The sequence below is a fragment of the Lycium barbarum genome, chromosome 3 (assembly GCF_019175385.1).
Source record: "Lycium barbarum isolate Lr01 chromosome 3, ASM1917538v2, whole genome shotgun sequence".
Classification (NCBI taxonomy): Eukaryota; Viridiplantae; Streptophyta; class Magnoliopsida; order Solanales; family Solanaceae; genus Lycium; species Lycium barbarum.
Genome location: NC_083339.1, coordinates 139,563,419 through 139,583,270, shown reverse-complemented (window position 1 = coordinate 139,583,270; position 19,852 = coordinate 139,563,419). Strand labels below are relative to the sequence as shown.

The 19,852-nt window shown below is 34.0% G+C and overlaps 1 protein-coding gene across 1 annotated transcript; it reads right to left on the bottom strand.

Moving 5' to 3' along the window:
• Positions 1–466: 466 nt before the first annotated feature.
• Positions 467–6,364, bottom strand: LOC132632965 (uncharacterized). The gene is made up of 10 exons (XM_060349122.1): positions 6,125–6,364; positions 4,856–5,022; positions 4,705–4,769; positions 4,439–4,479; positions 4,248–4,336; positions 4,035–4,148; positions 2,993–3,070; positions 2,613–2,678; positions 1,855–1,932; positions 467–886 (listed from the first exon to the last, which is right to left on the bottom strand). The coding sequence occupies exons 1-10, from the start codon at positions 6,234–6,236 to the stop codon at positions 779–781; spliced, it is 918 nt and encodes a 305-aa protein (XP_060205105.1). The 5' UTR covers positions 6,237–6,364; the 3' UTR covers positions 467–778.
• Positions 6,365–19,852: the final 13,488 nt, after the last annotated feature.

The following is a 19,852-nucleotide window of genomic DNA, read 5'->3' as shown; positions in this document are numbered from 1 at the left end:
CTAGTCGCTTCCGTAACTTCTGGATCCTACTCTAAGCTTCGTTGATACTTTATCCTGTTGAAAGCTTATGAGTTGTATTACTCATATGCCTTTATCCGGTTCGACGCTTTGGCATCCAGAAAGGAAATTTAGCATTTGTTAAGAGGGATGAAGCATGCGTTGGGGGAAACAGACTCTTTTGGCTTTTCTTTTATATTTTCTCCCTGAATGCCCACTCCTTTAGATCTGTCTACAATCGGTTCGAAATGCAAAATATGAAACGTTATAAAGTGTTTTATACATAGTCAAATGTAGAGATACCACAAGCAGAGATCAAATAATCGAGGGACGGGACTTGCATTCCTTTTCTCTTTAACTTTGCACCAAAGGTTTTGTAATTTATTCCTTTTTGGATGCTTACTTCTTTAGAACAGTTTATAAAATGCAAAAAGCTGTCTTAGAAGAGTCTTCTGCACAAAGGCAAATATAGAGAGACCAGAGATCGTAAAATTGGGGAGAGAAATCGATTTTCTCTTCCCATCTTAACTTCTACACCAAAGACCGTCACTTTTTCTAAATTACTGCGTACTTCCAACAGACTTATAATTTTCACGTATCATGCAGAAATGCTCACAGAGCAAGCAATACACTGTAATATCCAACTTTGAGCGCTCCTTTATATATAGTGGAGGAGAATAAGCTGTACATCAGAGTTCGTATGATCCCATCAATAGGTGAACAACTTCGCTGCCATATAGGGACCAGTGAGAGGTTCAATCGTCTACTCTCATAGATTGGTTCACACTTTCGAACAGCCAAGCTGGAACTTGCGGACTTTCATTCTCCCATTCAACGCAAGCGCTAATATGTCATACTCCTCAACATACCAGAGCTCACCGACCGTTGCCTGCAACATTTGAAGTAAATATTATAAATGCAAAACCCAATGAAAATCAGTATCAAAATCTTAAGCAAAACATTGAGAAAGCAAGATTGCCTTTCTGAATTGAACAACACATTAGGGTCCAACTAGGCATTCTAAAATGATGTGGCATATCTTCCGATGAGAGAAATAGCTTCTCAGGCTAGAGTGATTTTGTGGGATCATTCTTCAAACACGAGTGATTTTATTGTTACAAAAAGCAAAAGTAACTTTGCTAGGTAATTTCTATAACTTGGATGACCACACAAATGATTCATATAAGATGTAACGAAACAAGGGGATGCCAACTATTGAACCAGAAAGCCGTTCCTTCTCAGCTGCCAATGAGCTACTGAATATGGGATCTAATAAGTGGTCCAAGTTTTAGCATCTTTTCCAAGCCTAGGAACAGTTCTACAGTATGAATGACCAACAACAAATTCCTATGCTCTAGAAGCTCTATATGCACGCCATCTTCCCAAGTGAATCCTATTTGCAGGATGTTTAGATCATATGTTTCACATTTACTTGCAATCAGCTACATTCCATGTTACAAGGTCATATAATCCCAAGCCACAGCTTCATCAAGGTTTACTGTTCACCTCCATCACTTTTCCAAAAATGCTCTATAAGGAGCTGTGTTATCTCTTTTGGAGGTTCTTGTTAGGTAAAATAACTGAGAGCAAAATTGGCTTCTTTATGAAGTGGGGAGACAACAAGACCACACATACTCAAAATTGCAGCAAGTCTTGCCAAATGTCATTCCATTTAGAGATTTACGCTTCAATCTTAAAACACATGTTGAAGTGTATGGAAAGCAAGCCTCATATTCCTTCCAAAAGCAGAATCATGAGCTCCAGACATGGTCAGCACAAACATATCATACGGGGGGAGGGGGTCAATGCATTCACTATTTGGCAATAAGGGTTAATTTAGGTAAAACCAAAAATTACCTTAATGCCACGGATTTTGTTGTTTAATCTATTCACGAGCTCACGGAGAAATTGGAGTTCTGAGAGCTTATTTGCTTCCTGTGAAAGATAAAGGAAAGTGAAAAGAATAAGAAAAACATTCAATTAACCAAGTGACTATTTTTTGTTTTTTAGTTTGAGAAGTGACTATTTTTTTTGGATGAAAATAACCAAGTGAAAGTACTCATGATTTGCCATGAAAACAAGTGCGCATGCTGAAACGATGTCTATGTCTTATTGTAATTTATTTGAACCTGAGGGCGATTTTCCAACAAATGGTTACATTGTATTTAACCGAATCGCCCTCAGTTAAGTTCTTGACTAGCTTGTAAGATTCCAAATGTACTTTCTTCAAACAAGCATCATTTATATCAGAAAACCTTGTTCTGCAAGTTCAAGTTAATAGTTTTGGTTTCCTTCATCTCCTTCCGTTAAAGAAAGCTGTTCTTCTTTCTCAATAGAAAGATGCTCAATAATAGGTAGCAAACTGGAAGTGTGGGACTGATCTCCATCAAGATTTATTGTTTGTTTTCCCCTATCCCCTTATGTTTGAACTATCAAGAGGTGTTAAACATCTTGACTTTTTGTAACTGCTAGTAGTTAATATTAGTGTCGTTTCCTTTTATCACCAAGAACAACATATCACAGGGACTGTAGTGATTTCCAGATTTTAATCATCAATGAAACAATGGAAGATCTAAAATGCAGGCAACAGATCAAAGATGCTAGTGTTAAAATACCTCAGGCCAATTGCTAGGGTGTCCCAGAAGCCTGGCAAATGATGTATGAAGCATTACAGCATCATACTGCAGCACCAAGGAAGTGTAGTTAGCAAATGCTAGAAATCTTGACATATTATTTTAACAGTTCTATCTTGAGAATACAAGAGTTATAAATCAAAGCAAATAATCCTAAACTTAGAGGGGATGAGAGAGTGAGGGGAAGAATCATGCAGTAGCAATGGCTGATTTGTCATAAAAGTTCATAATGGTTTTACTGCCCACACTATATTTACAGCTTTGAGAATATATGTGAGTAAACTAGCACTTAGTGGTTGAAGTGCAAAGACATTAGCATCTTCAGCAAGATGTAAAGCAGAAAAGGTTTGTTTAGCTCTCACAAGTTGCTTTGCAGGTGCACGTGGGAGAGCATTTCTCAATTTTTGTCGGATAGTTACAGGATCAGTTCCAGAGTCCACCTACAAATGAAAACATAAAATGTAAGTGTAAGAAGGAAGAGACTGCAATTTCACCAACTTATATCTTCATGATGTTCTTTTTTAACTTAATGATTTCAACATATGATGACCATTCCAAAGTGGTGCACCATTTGAGTTGACCATAAGCCATTGATAAGGGGCGGCAAACAACATAAATAAATAAGAAAATAGATAACTCATTGCAATGGTCATTTAGATAAGATGTTTATGATTCAACAAGAAAAAACTTTTTGCCTCATTTATGTCACAAGATACACCCAGGTAACTTCACACCCTTTATGCTGAACACCGTTAAAGTGAGGCATGTCATGCAAACGTAACAATGTCTCTCTTGATAATGAAATAATAGGTAGAACACTGCTTTTACGCCCGAGACTACACTATCGGTTGGAAAAGTAGACCTAAAGTTCAACTTATACATAATACTCTGAAGTCCCTAACAATGTTACATGGACTCATACATGGTGTACCACCAATAAGGATGTGGGTGGTATCCAGTATGGGATCGTGCAAATTTCTTTGCTAACTTACAGCATATTTTGAAAAATAAAAAATAACCCTGGCCATGTCATACCAACAGAGATATCGATGCAGACGAACAATCAATGTAATGTTGGTCCTTAATCATCTATTTGCAAGCATAAGTAATATTATATAGAGCGCAAGACTATATCCAAAAGCAAAGTAAGAGATTCTCGTGCAACTGCCTATGAAAGCTTGAAACATCAGTGTGTCTTGAAATGATATTTGAGAATGCCCTACATTCAGAATAGAGGAAAAACAAAATCTGTAGTATCGGGCACTAGCACTATGCTTATCTCAAATATTTACCTTTTAGAAACTTACTAAAATACCTTATCAGAAAAAAAAAAAAACTTACTAAAATACTCCAGAGAGATAGATTAAGAGAAAGAGAGGGAGAGATCGAGTTTTATTAAAAGACCTGCCAACAACCTACTAACACCCCAGTTGATGTCAGAACCACTCGGTCTAGGGCAATTTTTAGAGGGCAGATTGACTCAGAAACAGCTCTAACAGCATTTGCTTCAGCTTCAATCTGAGGAAACACTGAACATTATCAGTTCCATCAACATAATATTTCAATGAGAAGAAAGGATGTACAGTAAGATATTTTTTCATCCATAAGCATTTTTACCTCTGATTCAGAAGCAGGGACAGCTGTAATGTGATGGGAAGCGTGGAACATGCTAAAGTGATATAAACTGGAGTTCTGAAACCAAATTGCTAAGCAACATGTGTATAAGCATCCGAATTAATGTAATGAGAGATGCATAACAAAGGCTAACTCATTCGTTCAAATATTAATCAATAAAAAAGACACCATACCTTTATCGAAATGTGGCGAGAATATAGCTCTCACAGCTTCCCTTTACAAAACAGATGAGAACAAGTGTGAATATAGGAATTCCACGTTCAATGTGAAAAGTAGAATTCACATAATTGAACAAGATTGTAAGAGTAGTCAATATTCTCCTTCAAAATAGGTCAATTTGGCTTTCTTAAGATTAACTAAACGTAACTGATTTTGCTTCAGTGATAGCTAAGAAATTTTGTGCTGATTTTGTCCAAAGAAATCAAAATGCAATACTTACGTTATAGGGGCAGAATACTCTGGGTTGAGATACAAAACACTTGCTCGCACAGGGGGATTTGCAGCCTATGCACAGATGGAAATAACCACCCTCAATTTAGACACAATCAAACAAGCATATGGCTGAATGTTGATTAATAAGTGAAATTAACCTTGAGTACAGGAGTGACCACTCCGTCTTTGAGAGTAAACAGATCTGACAGGGAAAGTGATTGAGTAGTTTCTCCTTGTTTGAGGAAAGCAGCTCCGTGATCCTCCAAGTCTTTCTCCATCTTTTCATACAATCTAGACCTCTGCTCCGCATTTGAGATAGACCATTCTGTCCCAACCATTTAATTACTTGTCAATTCAAGCAACAGAATAGCTTCATTTTTTTTTTGTGCGTGTCTAACACATAGCTTGCTATGATATTCAAAATAGTTTCTCCATATATTAGTTCCCAAGATGTTTTGTTGTCTTCAGGATTACATGTAAAGAAAACCCGAATTCGATGTTGCAAACATCATCCTTTTCTTTTTAGACAGAACCTTTTTTTCTGGAGTCTGATTCAGTAAAGGAGACTCCAAATGGAACAACATTTAAATGTAGCATCACTAGCATATGGAAAGGAATGCTCCTCCACGAAAACTACTTATCAATAACAAAAACATACCCAGTGTAATCCCACAAGTAGGGTTTGGGGAGAACTCCTCCACGACAACCGTAAAGAAAACACGCATAACAACGAGCAATTTATAGAAACATCAGCCTCAACTTCCATCTAGATTTACAGTTTTACCAAGATTGTAGCCTCAAAACTTCGCATAGATTAATTTTTTTTTAACCATAATTAGCAGAGTGATAAACTTAACACAAGCGACGAGTCCCAATTTTTTTTGCAAAGGAAAGAAAACCAAAAATAAGCAAAAAGCATCCCAATTACAAGTCAGAATCTACCATTTTATTCACATTTAAAAAAAAAAATTAAGAATAAAAAACCATTTAGGCTTTACTGATAGATTTACCAAAATTCTGCATTTGAGATGTATCGATATTCTCTCTGGCTGTTTTTCGATTACAGTATCTGTCTCACTAAGCTATCATAATATACTATATATAAATCCAGAAGTAGAATTTAGTGCATTTATAAATCCACACACAAATATGGAAAGTCAATCCAAGCTAATTAATTAAAGATAAAAAGAAGCTAAATTTATACAAATATGGAAAGTCAATCTAAGCTAATTAATTAAGGATAACAAGAAGCTAAATTATCGGCGAAGCAGCAGATAAAGAAATAAAGTAATAGAGAAGTGTACTTAAGAATCAATATAAATAATCTACGGAATTAATTACTAAATCTGATTTCACAACAACCAAAGCAAATTTTCACAAATATAAAAGGAAACAACTTAATGAATATAAATCTATGTTACTATTACCTGTAGAATTGCGGGTAGCCATAAGGAAGAGAATATAAAAGGTAATTGCAGAGATTAACCAGATCCAAATAGCCGGTTTTGAAGTGGAACAACAGTTTCTAACCCTAGCCATTACTTCGAATTTCAGTCCAATAGATTATGTTGTGTCATTATTTCCCCAATTTCAGTTTACTTTTCCACAGATCACTTCATCTCCTTTCTATTTTCAGCACTTGTCAGCTCTGTTCATTTATTTTACGTTACTTACTATAAGTGCCAACACATGTCAACTGATCAGAGTCGATAATTTTTTTATTTTTTTTTTAATGACATGGAACCGCAGCAAACTCAGCTTCTGTGTAATAACTCGCAAACCACACCGGAGAAGTAATCCACACTAGGCAAGCCCGGTGCGACGAGCTCAACCTAGAAGGCAAATCCTCTGTTGTCGTAGGCAGGGGTTTCGAACTTGAGACCTCCATTATGAAAGCCCTGTGCTCAACTAACTGAGCCACCCTTGCGGGTTAGAGTGATAATTTCTAACTGAAGGTGACTTTTTTTTTCAATTATTCAGATTTTAATTCCTTTATATTTATGTGTGCTATAAATTTTGAATTAGGGTTAACAATTCCGCATTAAAGGAGTTCAGTTATTATCCTTGTTTGTAATCTATTTGTGATTTTAAGATGCTTCTGACTGTTATAAAAATGGATTCATTTGAAGACTAAGGTAACATGTCATGTTCAACAACTAACCAAGGTCATGGAGCTAGTTTTATTTTTTACCTTCCAGTTGATTTTCTCAGCACACTTTTTTTTCTTTTAAATAAATAAAGAGCATTTTAGGTAGTTCTCTCAGCATCCCTTACACGGTTAACAAAAAATATCTACACATTATCCTCTCTTTTTTTCTATACATATGTCGGTCTAAATAAATAATTATAAACATCGTATAAAGAAGATTTTAATTGTGGGACCATGATATTCTTATAAAAAAAATGTTAGGTGTGTTATAAACAGCTTGTAGATATTGTCCGCTTTGGCGCACCTCACGGCTTTAAAACGCGTCTACAAGTAAAGGCTTCAGGCCCTGCTTATAAGCACGCACACAATCCCGTGTGCGAGCGATGTGGGAACTTCAAGTTCACAACACACCCTCCCATCGCGAGCATCGTGCTGATAACGTGTTAAAAACAGCTTGTAGATATTGTCCGTTTTAGCGCACCTCACGGCTTTAAAACGCGTCTACAAGTAAAGGTTTCAGGCCCTGCTTATAAGCACGCACACAATCCCGTGTGCGAGCGATGTGGGAACTTCAAGTTCACAACAAGTTGATGATTATTGTAGTCTTTAGTGGGTATCATAAAAGTTAGGCAATTAGCTACAATAGTAGCCATAGACGCCCGTGCATCTATTCACTTTAATTAGTCAATCTTTAAAGTTTGTATTTTAAAAATAACTTTTAAAAACATTTTAATTGTTATTATATATATAAAATGTATTTTATGTACCATCACTTTAGTTGTAATTAAAAGTCTTTGAGATGGAAAGAATCGTACTTTTTTATCATTATTATGACAATGAAAGTTGTTCATTGATGTAAAAGAAAATTAGTAAGAATATGAGGGAAAATTAATATTTTGATTCTAAATTTTTTCTTTTAAATTCTTTAATATTTTATATGTATACCGACGGGTTGATATCCATTTCAATTAAGTAACTATTCAGATCCAAACATAAAAACCATTTTGTTATATATATTGGATTAAAATATTTTTATTAAATTAATTAAAAAATATATTATAATTTTTTATATTAATTGTTACAAAGAAATCAAAATTAGAAAGATATATGTTATATCATTAATCATTAAAATTTTAATTCTGAAATGAAAATATAAAGTAATACATTTTATAAATGTAAAGAAACAATAATCAGAGACTGCAGAGGAGAGTAAATAAGTAAAATATTGACAATGAAAGAAAACGGGGATAAATGTCACTCCCTCCCTTTACTTTTACTTGTCGATGTTAACATATCAAGGAAAAAAAAATCTTCTTCTTATTTTACCCTTCACATTAATTATTCATTTGCAAATCATTTTCTGAGGCTATTGAGACTATATACCAATAAATATGGATATTATGATAAAATATATACTTGATTTATTAATTTTCAAAAAACGTGAAAAGTCAAAAGTAAACAAGTTATGTGTAGGAGCATTAAAATAACTTTTGGTGCAAATTTGCATTGCTATTGTTCGTCCTCTCTTCCCGTTTAAAGTATTGACAAAGAAGGAAAACGGGGATAATAGAAATAGAAAAGAAGATAAATATAGAATAGAAAAATAGACATATATTTTTAGTAATGTGGCCAAGTAATATGGACGAAGGGAGTACTTCATTTTTATTAATTCTTAAAGAACGTAAAAAGTCAAGTATAGTAATGTGGCCAAGTAATGTGGGACGGAAGGAGTACTTCATTTATTAATTCTTAAATAACATGAAAAGTAAAAAATGAACAAGTAAAAGTGCACGGAAGAAATAAATATGTGTCGGAGAATTAAAATAGAAGTGCACACGTGTATACATGAGAAGAGAATAAATATTCAGTACTATGGCATATATCCACGTGAGATTTATTAATTGTCAAAGAATGTGAAAAGTTAAAAATGAACAAATTAACGTGCATGAAGGAAACAAATTTGTGTAGGAGAATTAAAATTGAATTGCATATGTCTATCTATACATGAGAAGAGAATAAACATTTAGTTAGAACACGAAAATCAAAAGTGCACAAGTAAAAGTGCACGGAGGAAGTAAATGTGTCGGAGAATTAAATTTAAAGTGCATACGTCTATACACGAGAAGAGAATTAAATATTAAGTACTATGACACATGTCTACGTTAATATGGACGAAGGGAATACTTCATTTTTATTAATTCTTAAAGAACGTGAAAAGTCAAGTATAGTAATGTGGCCAAGTAATATGGGACGGAAGGAGTACTTCATTTATTAATTCTTAAATAACGTGAAAAGTCAAATTGAACAAGTAAAAGTGCACGGAAGAAATAAATATGTGTCGGAGAATTAAAATAGAAGTGCACACGTGTATACATGAGAAGAGAATAAATATTCAGTACTATGACATATATCCATGTGGGATTTATTAATTCTCAAAGAACGTGAAAAGTCAAAAGTGAACAAATTAAAGTGCATGGAGGAAATAAATTTGTGTAGGAGAATTAAAATTGAACTGTATATGTCTATACATGAGAAGAGAATAAATATTCAGCTAGAACACGAAAAGTCAAAAGTGAACAAATAAAAGTGCACGGAGGAAATAAATGTGTCGGAGAATTAAAATTAAAGTGCATACGTCTATACATGAATATGGAATAAATATTAAGTACTATGACACATGTCTACATGGGATATAAAAATAGTTGGATAAAGTGTACAAATTATATAGCTTATGGTACAAGAATTTAATGCGGGTACAATTCGTGAAGCAGCGGGTACAAGGAGGGACTATTATGTTCGTCCCTCCATGGCACTTATTATATATTGAATATTGAAAAGTCAAATTGAACAAGTAAAAGTGCACGGAAGAAATAAATATGTGTCGGAGAATTAAAATAGAAGTGCACACGTGTATATATGAGAAGAGAATAAATATTCAGTACTATGATATATATCCACGTGGGATTTATTAATTCTCAAAGAATGTGAAAAGCCAAAAGTGAACAAATTAAGTGCATGGAGGAAATAAATTTGTGTAGGAGAATTAAAATTGAATTGCATATGTCTATACATGAGAAAACAATAAATATTCAGCTAGAACACGAAAAGTCAAAAGTGAACAATAAAAGTGCACAGAGGAAATAAATGTGTCGGATAATTAAATTTAAAGTGCATACATCTATACATGAGTAGGGAATAAATATTAAGTATCATGACACATGTCTACATGAGATATAAAAATAGTTGGATAAAGTGTACAAACTATATAACTCATGATACAAGAATTTAATACGGGTACAATTCGTGAAGCAACGGATACAAGGAGGGAGTGCTGTGTTCGTCCCTCCATGGCACTTATTATATGTAGATATTTTCTTTCTTACTATCTTTTGTTTTCACCACACCCAATCTAGAGCCTGTTTGGATAGGCTTATGCCTATAAGCTATTTGCAGCTTATAAGCTAAAAAAAATAAGTTGGGGTAGTCTAACTTATTTTTTTTGGCTTATAAGCTGTTTTAGATAAGCTAAATCAAATGGGCCCAATTATTTTTTTGAGCTTATTTTAATCACAAAATGACTTTAAGCTGGCCAGCCAAATACTCAAAAAAGCTGAAAACAGCTTATAAGCAACTTATAAGCCAATCCAAACAGGCTCCTAATCTATTTTTAATGGTCCTGTAGGGCTTTCTGTTGAAGTTCTCCCACCTCGGACCTGTAGAATATTGGGAAAGTCACACAAATACAACTTTTTCAAATAGTAATTAAAAATTTAATAATTACTTTAAAAAAATTACATAAATACAACTTATTCAAAATTTTAATTTCTTAATTACAAAAATACAACTTTTTACATTCCTAAAATATTAATAATACTTAATTTTAAGAGTTACTACCATTAATGCATATCTACTTTTTACTTTATTTTTCTTTCAAAATCATTATAATGTAATTTTTCAAATAAACATAACAAAATCAACTTCAAATCCCATATTCCATCTACCATTTTAAAAAGACTTTTTTTTTCTTTCGTTTCCTACTTTTTTTTTCTTTTTTTTTTTAATTTCACTTGATGATGATTCAATTATTTTTTGTGACTAAAATAAATTATTTGAATATATTACTATTAAGAAAAGTACATGAAAATATATGGTATTTGAAAATATGGTATAAGAAATGTACATGAAAATATACCTTAAAAGGTATATGATATATTCAAATTGGTTTATTTAACTAAAAAGATTATCACAAAATATTTTTGAATATAATAGTAGAAATTAGTATATTTAAGTTTGTCTATTATATACAATATATAATATAATAATATTATTTGTGTATAGGGTATATAATATTACGACATACCTAATATATGAATATATAACTCTATGTGCCAACCAATTGTACTCTACAATAACATATAAAATAATATGATTACTTGTGGATTACCAATAAAATAGGATCTTAATTAATAATTGACACCCCATCTCATAAAACTTGGCTTCCTTTCTGCCATCACATATTAATTATTCAATTTCTTTTCTCTCTCTTCCATGAAATAGGAAAATTAACTCAATTAAATTTATATTTGTATATATTTAATATAATAAACAATATATGCCTAATATATACAATAATGTATGTGGTCAAATATATATATATATATATATATATATATATATATATATATATATATATATAATACTCTTTGTTTACTACACATAAGAAATTATTTTATAAATAGTATATACTAGTTAATATACGTAAAAAATAATATTATATATATTATATAATAGTGAAATATATGGAATATATAATAACAAGAATATTTATACTGGTTCAAGGAATTGTATAATATATATCATATAAACAGTAGTATACTATTTTATGGATTAAAATGCTAACTGAGTACATTGAGATGTTTAGAAACTTAATTAATGTGTTCTGATATGTATTTAATTTGATTATCACTAATATAGGAAACTCCTTATTATTAGCCTTTTATTCATAGCAGCATTTTTTATTTATGGTATAAAATCATACAAATACCCTAAATATAAAGTATATATTGTAGATTATGTAATTTAGTTAATAGTTATAGATTAAAAAATATTTTACTTATTTACTTGTATTTATGTAACTTTTCCTAGAATCTTCGTCCTGTCTTTTCTGTAACAAAATTGGGCCAAAGCCCAGAAGTAGACGTTTCATCTGAGACTTCTGCATACTAAGTAGCTGCCATTTAATTGCACAGTTTGGCCCTTCGAATGGGCTGGTCTTTAATATTTGCCGTCAGCAATCGTACTTATGTCTAGTGGCCATAAGTTATTTAAGGGCGCGGGGTATAATTTGTGAGATATAATGATGCGAAAATATAAATTTATGTTCCGCGAAAAGGTTGTTTATTAGAGGGACAAAAATCAAAGACCAGCACAAAATCGGGCGATTGATTACACTACGACGGAAGAAATCGGGCCATTTGCACTTCTGTCCCTATTTTGTGTTGGTCTTTAATTTTTGTCTCTCAAGACAAATAAATTTTCGGGGGACATAAATTTATATTTTCGCATCATAATATCATACAATTTATGGCTGCATCCTTAAAGAACTTGGGCAATTAACAGTAATGCCCTATTTTGGGTGATCTTTAATTTTTGTCCATCAAAATGAAAGTATTTAACTTTTGTTCTTCGCTTAAAACCTCTGGGTTCCGGGTTTGAAGCCCTGCTCAGGAGAAAATTAAAAAAAAATCACTAGGCAAAGGCTGCCTACAAACTCTGTCCCATCGGGCATAGTTTGCCCGCAAACTCTCCCTTAAGGCAGAGTTCGCAGGCAAATTATGCCTGGATTAGCCTGCAAACTTTTCCTTAAGGTACAGTTTTGCAGCCAAACTATGCCTTAGCAAACTCTACCTTAAGGTAGAGTTTTGGATAGAACTCTGCCTTAAGGCAGAATTTTGCCTAAAGGTAAAATTCTGCCCAAAAATTAAAGACCACCAATTTGAGGGCCAAAAATTAAAGACCACGCCTAAAGAAGGAAATCCGTGCAAAAACAATGAAAGAACTTAAGCCCCGCAAGCATAAGTCCGATTGCTAATGGAAAAAATTAAAGGCCAGCCCATTTGAGGGGCAAAAATAAAAGACCAGCCCATTTAAAGGACAAACATGCAACTTCTTTGAAGGAAACCTCAACACAGCATGTTGTAGATAGGGAACCATCCAACAAAACAATCTGAAGGTCCAACCATAGTACTCATACAGTGTAAAAAAATTATAAAACCTAAAAGTGTTAATTTATAAATTTTCATATAAAAAGGAACAAGTGTGGTTTGTGTGGAAAGACGTCAATTATGGGTTGTTGTATTAATTTATAATAGTAATAACGGAAAAGGGCCAAAAATACCCTCAAACTATTGAAAATTGAGTAAAAATACCCTTCATCCACCTTTCAGCCCCCAAATACCCTTATCATCCACCTATTGAGTCTAAAATACCCTTATCACCACCTATTGGGTCTAAAATACCCTTATCACTAACAGAATCTTTTCATTAAACACGTGTCATTTTTCTATTGGCTGGCTTATAAAATTAATTAAACTAATTAACTTTTGCAATATTGACCAGATATTGCCCCCCACCCCGACCCGACCCCCCCCCCCCCGTGATTTTTTTTTTTTTTTTGAAAAAAAATTTGAATTTTTTTTTGCACCCCACTCCGCACCCTACCGCCCCCCCCCCCCCACCGCAAAAAAAAATTAATATTTTTGAAAAAAAAAAATTTGACGTTTTTTTTTGGGTTTTTTAGCTGGGAGGGGAGGGGGGCGTAGGGTGCGGGGTTTGGGGGTGGGGGTGGTGGGAGGGTGCGGGGTTTGAGGCGGGGGGGGGGGGGGGGGCGGTGCAAAAAACCCCAAAAAAATGTCAAAACTTTGTTTTTCAAAAATATTAATTTTTTTTGCGTCGGGGGGGGGGGGGGGGGGGGGTTAGGGGTGCGGGGTGGGGTGCAATTACATTAGACATTTTAATTTATCAAGACATTTCACCCTACGCCCCCCTCCCCTCCCAGCTGAAAAAAAAAAGTTGACTTTTTTTCCCATCCCGCACCCTCCCCCTCCCCCCAACCCCCAAACCCCACACCCTACGCCCCCTATCCCCTCCCAGCTAAAACACAAAAATATTAATTTTTTTTTGCGTCGGGGGGGGGGGGGGTAGGGATAGGGTGCGGGGGGGGTGCAAAAAAAAGTCAATTTTTTTTTCACGGGGGGGGGGGGGGGGGGGGTCGGGTCTCGGGTGGGGGGCAATATCTGGTCAATATTGCAAAAGTTAATTAGTTTAATTAATTTTATAAGCCAACCAATAAAAACATGCCACGTGTTTAATGAGAATATTCTGTTAGCAATAAGGGTATTTTAGACCCAATAGGTGGATGGTAAGGGTGTTTGGGGGCTGAAAAGTGGATGAAGGGTATTTTTGCTTCATTTTCAATAGTTTGAGGGTATTTTTGGCCCTTTTGTAATAATTATAAAGGTTATTCAGGTCCATAGTGGCAGAGGTGTCATTTGATACTGCTTGGCAAAAACTTTTTCTACAAGTGTGTGTACACGCAGAAATTTCAAACCGAAACTCACGTAATTGCACAGCTAGCAAATTAGAAGAATAAGCCAATATTGTTTGTATAAACGGAAAAGGGCCTAAAATACCCTCGAACTATTGAAAATGGAGCAAAAATACCCTCCATCCACCTTTCAGCCCCCAAATACCCTTATCATCCACCTATTGGGTCTAAAATACCCTTATCACCACCTATTGGGTCTAAAATATCCTTATCACTAACATAATCTTTTCATTAAACACGTGTCATTTTTCTATTGGTTGGATTATAAAATTAATTAAACTAATTAACTTTTGCAATATTGACCAGATAGTGCCCCCCACCCCCCGACCCCCCCCGTGAATTTTTTTTTTTTTTGAAAAACAATTTGACATTTTTTTTGCACCCCACCCCGCACCCTACCCCTACCCCCCCCGACGCAAAAAAAAATTAATATTTTTGAAAAAAAAAGTTTTGACGTTTTTTTTTGGGTTTTTTTAGCTGGGAGGGGAGGGGGGCGTAGGGTGCGGGGTTTGGGGGGTGGGGGGGAGGGGGAGGGGAGGGGTGGAAAAAAAGTCAACTTTTTTTTTTCAGCTGGGAGGGGGGGGGGGGAGGTGTAGGGTGCGGGGTGGGGTGCAAAAAAAATATTGTTACGCTTCTCAACTTCCTAGTAAAAAGCACAAGTACTGTGAAATGTCTTGATAAATTAAAATGTCTAATGTAATTGAGTTACCAAAAAAAAAAATATATCTCACCCTAAAAAACATGGTATATTTTCAACCAAAAATCTAAAAGGCACAAGTGTAGACTACAATATTTTTTTTGCACCCCACCCCGCACCCTACACCTCCCCCGCACCCCCCACCCCCACCCCCCAAAACTCTAAAAGGCACAAGTTGACTTTTTTTCCACCCCGCACCCTACACCTCCCCCGCACCCCCCAAAAATCTAAAAGGCACAAGTTGACTTTTTTTCCACCCCGCACCCTCCCCCTACACCCCCCTCCCCTCCCAGCTAAAAAAACCCAAAAAAAACGTCAAAACTTTTTTTTTCAAAAATATTAATTTTTTTTGCGTCGGGGGGGGGGGGGGGTAGGGGTGCGGGGTGGGGTGCAAAAAAAATGTCAACTTTTTTTTCAAAAAAAAAAAAAAAAAATTCACCGGGGGGGGGGGGGGGGTCGGGGGGGTAGGGTGTGGGGGGCACTTGGGTTATCTGGTCAATTAGTTTAATTAATTTTATAAGCCAACCAATAAAAAAATGCCACGTGTTTGACCAGAATATTCTGTTAGCAATAGGGGTATTTTAGACCCAATAGGTGGATGGTAAGGGTATTTGGGGGCTGAAAGGTGGATGGAGGGTATTTTTGCTCCATTTTCAATAGTTCGAGGGTATTTTAGGCCCTTTTCCGTTGTATAAAACTCTATGTACGTCACGGCAAATACAAATGACTATGCAAACGTAAGCTAACCACAAACTAATCTATATATAATATAAAGCTAGGAATAGACAATCCTATGTGGCACCTCTATATGGCCAAGGATTCTATTTATCTTTTTTCTCATTTTTTTTATTTTTTATATCATTTTAAATTATTCTATTTTAATTTACAAAGTCATCTACATAACTCACACCCCCTCATCTTCATAACTTCTACCTTTAATTAGTATTAGTAATTAATTTCATAATTCACAATTTAATGTACAAGTTATGACACCTAATTAAAATCACACCAACATGGTATTCATTCCAATAAATGGAGAGTATTGTCGAATGGGCGAGGAGATCAAAAGCACAAAATTGTATAACTGAGGAGGAGATCAAAAGCACAAAATAAAGAAAATGTTGATGCAGAAGGAATTGTTCCCATCTCAGGTACAATATTTATTTTAGCAAGTGAGTGAGTGTCTTGGTACTTTTATTATATGAACATGTTTTTAGAATGTTTTTTTTTCACCCTTAGATTATTATGTTATAGAACTTCTATTGTTGATCTTCTTTTTCAGTTTATTCGTGACACAAAATTGTTGAGAATGGTCATCATACCTTTTAGTTTAGTCTATATTATACACCTTAATATATGAAAATTAAAATATATAGACTTTGTTGCTTGGATGATTTTGATTGGCAAGCTAAATAATTCTAGCAAAATCTACTATCACCTATATCCATATATATTATAAAGCTAGGCAAAGGAGAGTGACCTGACTCTTTCCTTTTGCCAAAAAGCACAATTATTTTTTTTTTTTTTTTTTTTTTTTTTAAAATTCCCCATATTTTCTATTTATCATTATTGGCATGAATGTCCTAATTATAAAAAAAATTGATGTTCTTGGGAAGATGATATGGCACCATTTATTGATCAGGATTTTGATTTTTCCATTTTCTTAGATTTTACACTTTTACCTTCAAAATTCTCAATTTAGGTGCTGTACAAAAAATAAAAATAAAAAAAAATGATCACGTTTGTCTCTTGCGCCAAGCCTCCGCTACTTCATCGAAAAAGACATTTGATACAAGGTATGTTGCTATTTTTGTTCTCCTTCGTGTTCTTTGTAATACTCTTTAGTTTATTTAGAAATTGCTAGAGTATTACTGATTTATGAACTTTCTTTTCTCAATATTTGTGAAAAATAGCTATGGTAATAAATCTTTTCCCCTCTCTGGCCAAGAACAATTATTTTTCTTTCCTTCAATTTTTTGGCATTTTTCTATTTCCCCCCGTTCATATATGTGCCATGTTAAAATAACTCAAAAGCCACTTCTTAACTCTCTTAATTATGATTAATTGCGCTATGTTTAAAAAATGTTAAATGAGAAAGACGTTTAGGAAAATGGATGATCAGAAGGTCCTCTTTCCCTATTTAAGGTGTTTACACACAATAACTTTCAAAATCAAAGTGAAACAGATAAATTAAACGTTACATGTTTTCTAACTCTTTGTCTTCTTGCAATTCGTTCATATTTAATTCCATATGAGAAGAGGTGAACACAAAATTGCATAACAACAACTACAAAATATTTGAAACTGGATTCTACATGGCAATTGACAAACATGAAGAAAGTAGATCGACTTCCTCATCTTTTAAATGTGTTCCATGCATTATTCATCTCCGCAAATCTAGAAGTTCAAGAACGTCATTTTTATACAATAGCTATAGATTGTATCATATAGAATTCTGTGTGGTAGCATAAAATCATTTATGTGCTCCAATGTTCTAATTTTAATTACATATAATTAAGAGTCAATACCAAGCTTAACATCATTTGTTTGTGTGTAATTATAGAGAATACTACTTAGATTTCAGAATTATAGGAGGGTTACCGCTTTCAACTATTTTATCTGCTCTTTTATGAAGTTGTATTTTCCTTCTTGACTTGGCACAACCAATCCAAAAAGATCGTTAATTATCTGTATGCCTTTCTTTTTAATCGTTTTCAATAGCATTGCATCTTATAATACATAATTTGTTAATAAGGAAAAGAAGTTTCAGTCTAAGCAAAACAAATTATCTCATTTATCTTGACGTAATTTATAAAAGATCATTTTTAAATTTATTAAGATACCGCGCGAAGCGCGGTCAAATACACTAGTAAGAGAATATAGCTAGTGTGTGTGTGTATTCTAGTAATTAATATTTTAAACACAAGGGTTGTTCCTTCTATCTGGCATCTGCCCTTAAATGTAGATTGACTTGCTCGTTCCGTTCTCTGCATTATCCAAACTATACGTATCATCGGAAAAACAGTATACTGTCACCCTTTCTACACGTTTTAGGAGAAAAGGTAAAACCACCAACTAATCAGATTTGACATGTTATTTAAAGCTCGAAAAGATGGAACTTAGGTAGCAGCTCCAACATTAACGTTTTTTCCCATTCAGTTATGACAATGAAAATTTAATTTCAATATATATTGATCGATGACTAAACGCAACAAAATCAATAAAGAGACCAAAAGAGTTTAAAGACACTCTGTCCTTATGGTAGATATATAAGTAATTTCTTGGTTCTGAACAGTATATATAATCCTTTAAATGTTTATGACAAGAGTTCTGAATGATATAATAATTGAAAGAAGCATTGAATGTAATTTCTTGGTTCTGAACAGTATATATAATCCTTTAAATGTTTATGACAAGAGTTCTGAATGATATAATAATTGAAAGAAGCATTGAATGTAAGGTTTCAGAAAATATGCCCACATTAAAGGGTAAATGGGGGAAGAGAGTGTCTGAGCTTTCTGTGGCAGACACCTTAAGTGAAACAGAAGTTGGGAGATTAATGTGCACAATATGCTAGCTGGTACATATGGCATCTTCTACAGTTCTACTGTCGTGCACCTTTTACAATCATGGACTTACAACTGCCATTCTTACACTCTCCAGTTAGGTTTCTTAAATTATACTTATATTCTACTCAAGTCTATGCAACACGAATTTAGAGTAATTGAGCTAGTGAGTACCAAATATCAAATTATTTACATGTGTAACCATCTCAACCTAGGTTCAAGTGCTACTTCCACCCGTTATTAAAAAAATAAAAATAAAAAATTCACGTGATTGACTCATGAAAAAGAATCAGGCCCCACGTGAGGGGATGCGCCGAGAGTATATAATTAAGTAAATAGGAGTGTGATTTCTCTAACTATTAAGTTTTTAAACGAGATAGTCTCACACTTTAATACATATATTTAAAGCAAAAAAAGAAGAAGATGCATTCTACACACGTTTTCTTATTTTCTATTTTTGTGCGTGCAGGGCAAAGTCACATATGTCGAAAAGTGATAAGTTGAATATCCTTCGTCAAAAAATTATATTATATACCTAAATTATTTTTCTATATATATTAATGATATTTTTGACTTCGCCGCTGTACGAAAGTGTGACAGGGGGCTTGAGGTTGAGGGTGAGGAAATAAATCAATAAAAAACAAAAAACAAAAAGTAATTGTAGCCAAGAAGATGAATCAAAAACCAAAAGTAAGTGAGCTATCAACATCATTTTATAATATTGGGAAAGCGGGAATCATAGAAGGGAGATTACCGGGCCAAATTTAGCAAAATTGATGTGTATTAGCAACTTAAAATCAATCTCCCCAATCTGGTCCCCGACTTTCTTGATTTTAATTACTTCCAAAAAGAAGACAATGGCTGGATGTATGGTTTAATTCGGACTGTTTAATCATATACTATTCCAAGGGCTACAAGGATTTCTTAAGGGACCACTCTGTTGTACCTTATGGTTTCAACCCATGTGCTAGTTTCTGTACAACCATGACAAAATTTCTATATTGATATTATGGCTGTGACAGCCAATTACACTCCTCACTGAAATAATTTCACCCAAGTGAAAATTCCAAATTCTAGCCCCCTTGCCCAGGTAAAGTGTACTACTACTAGCAAAAATGCCAATCTATACTACTGTAT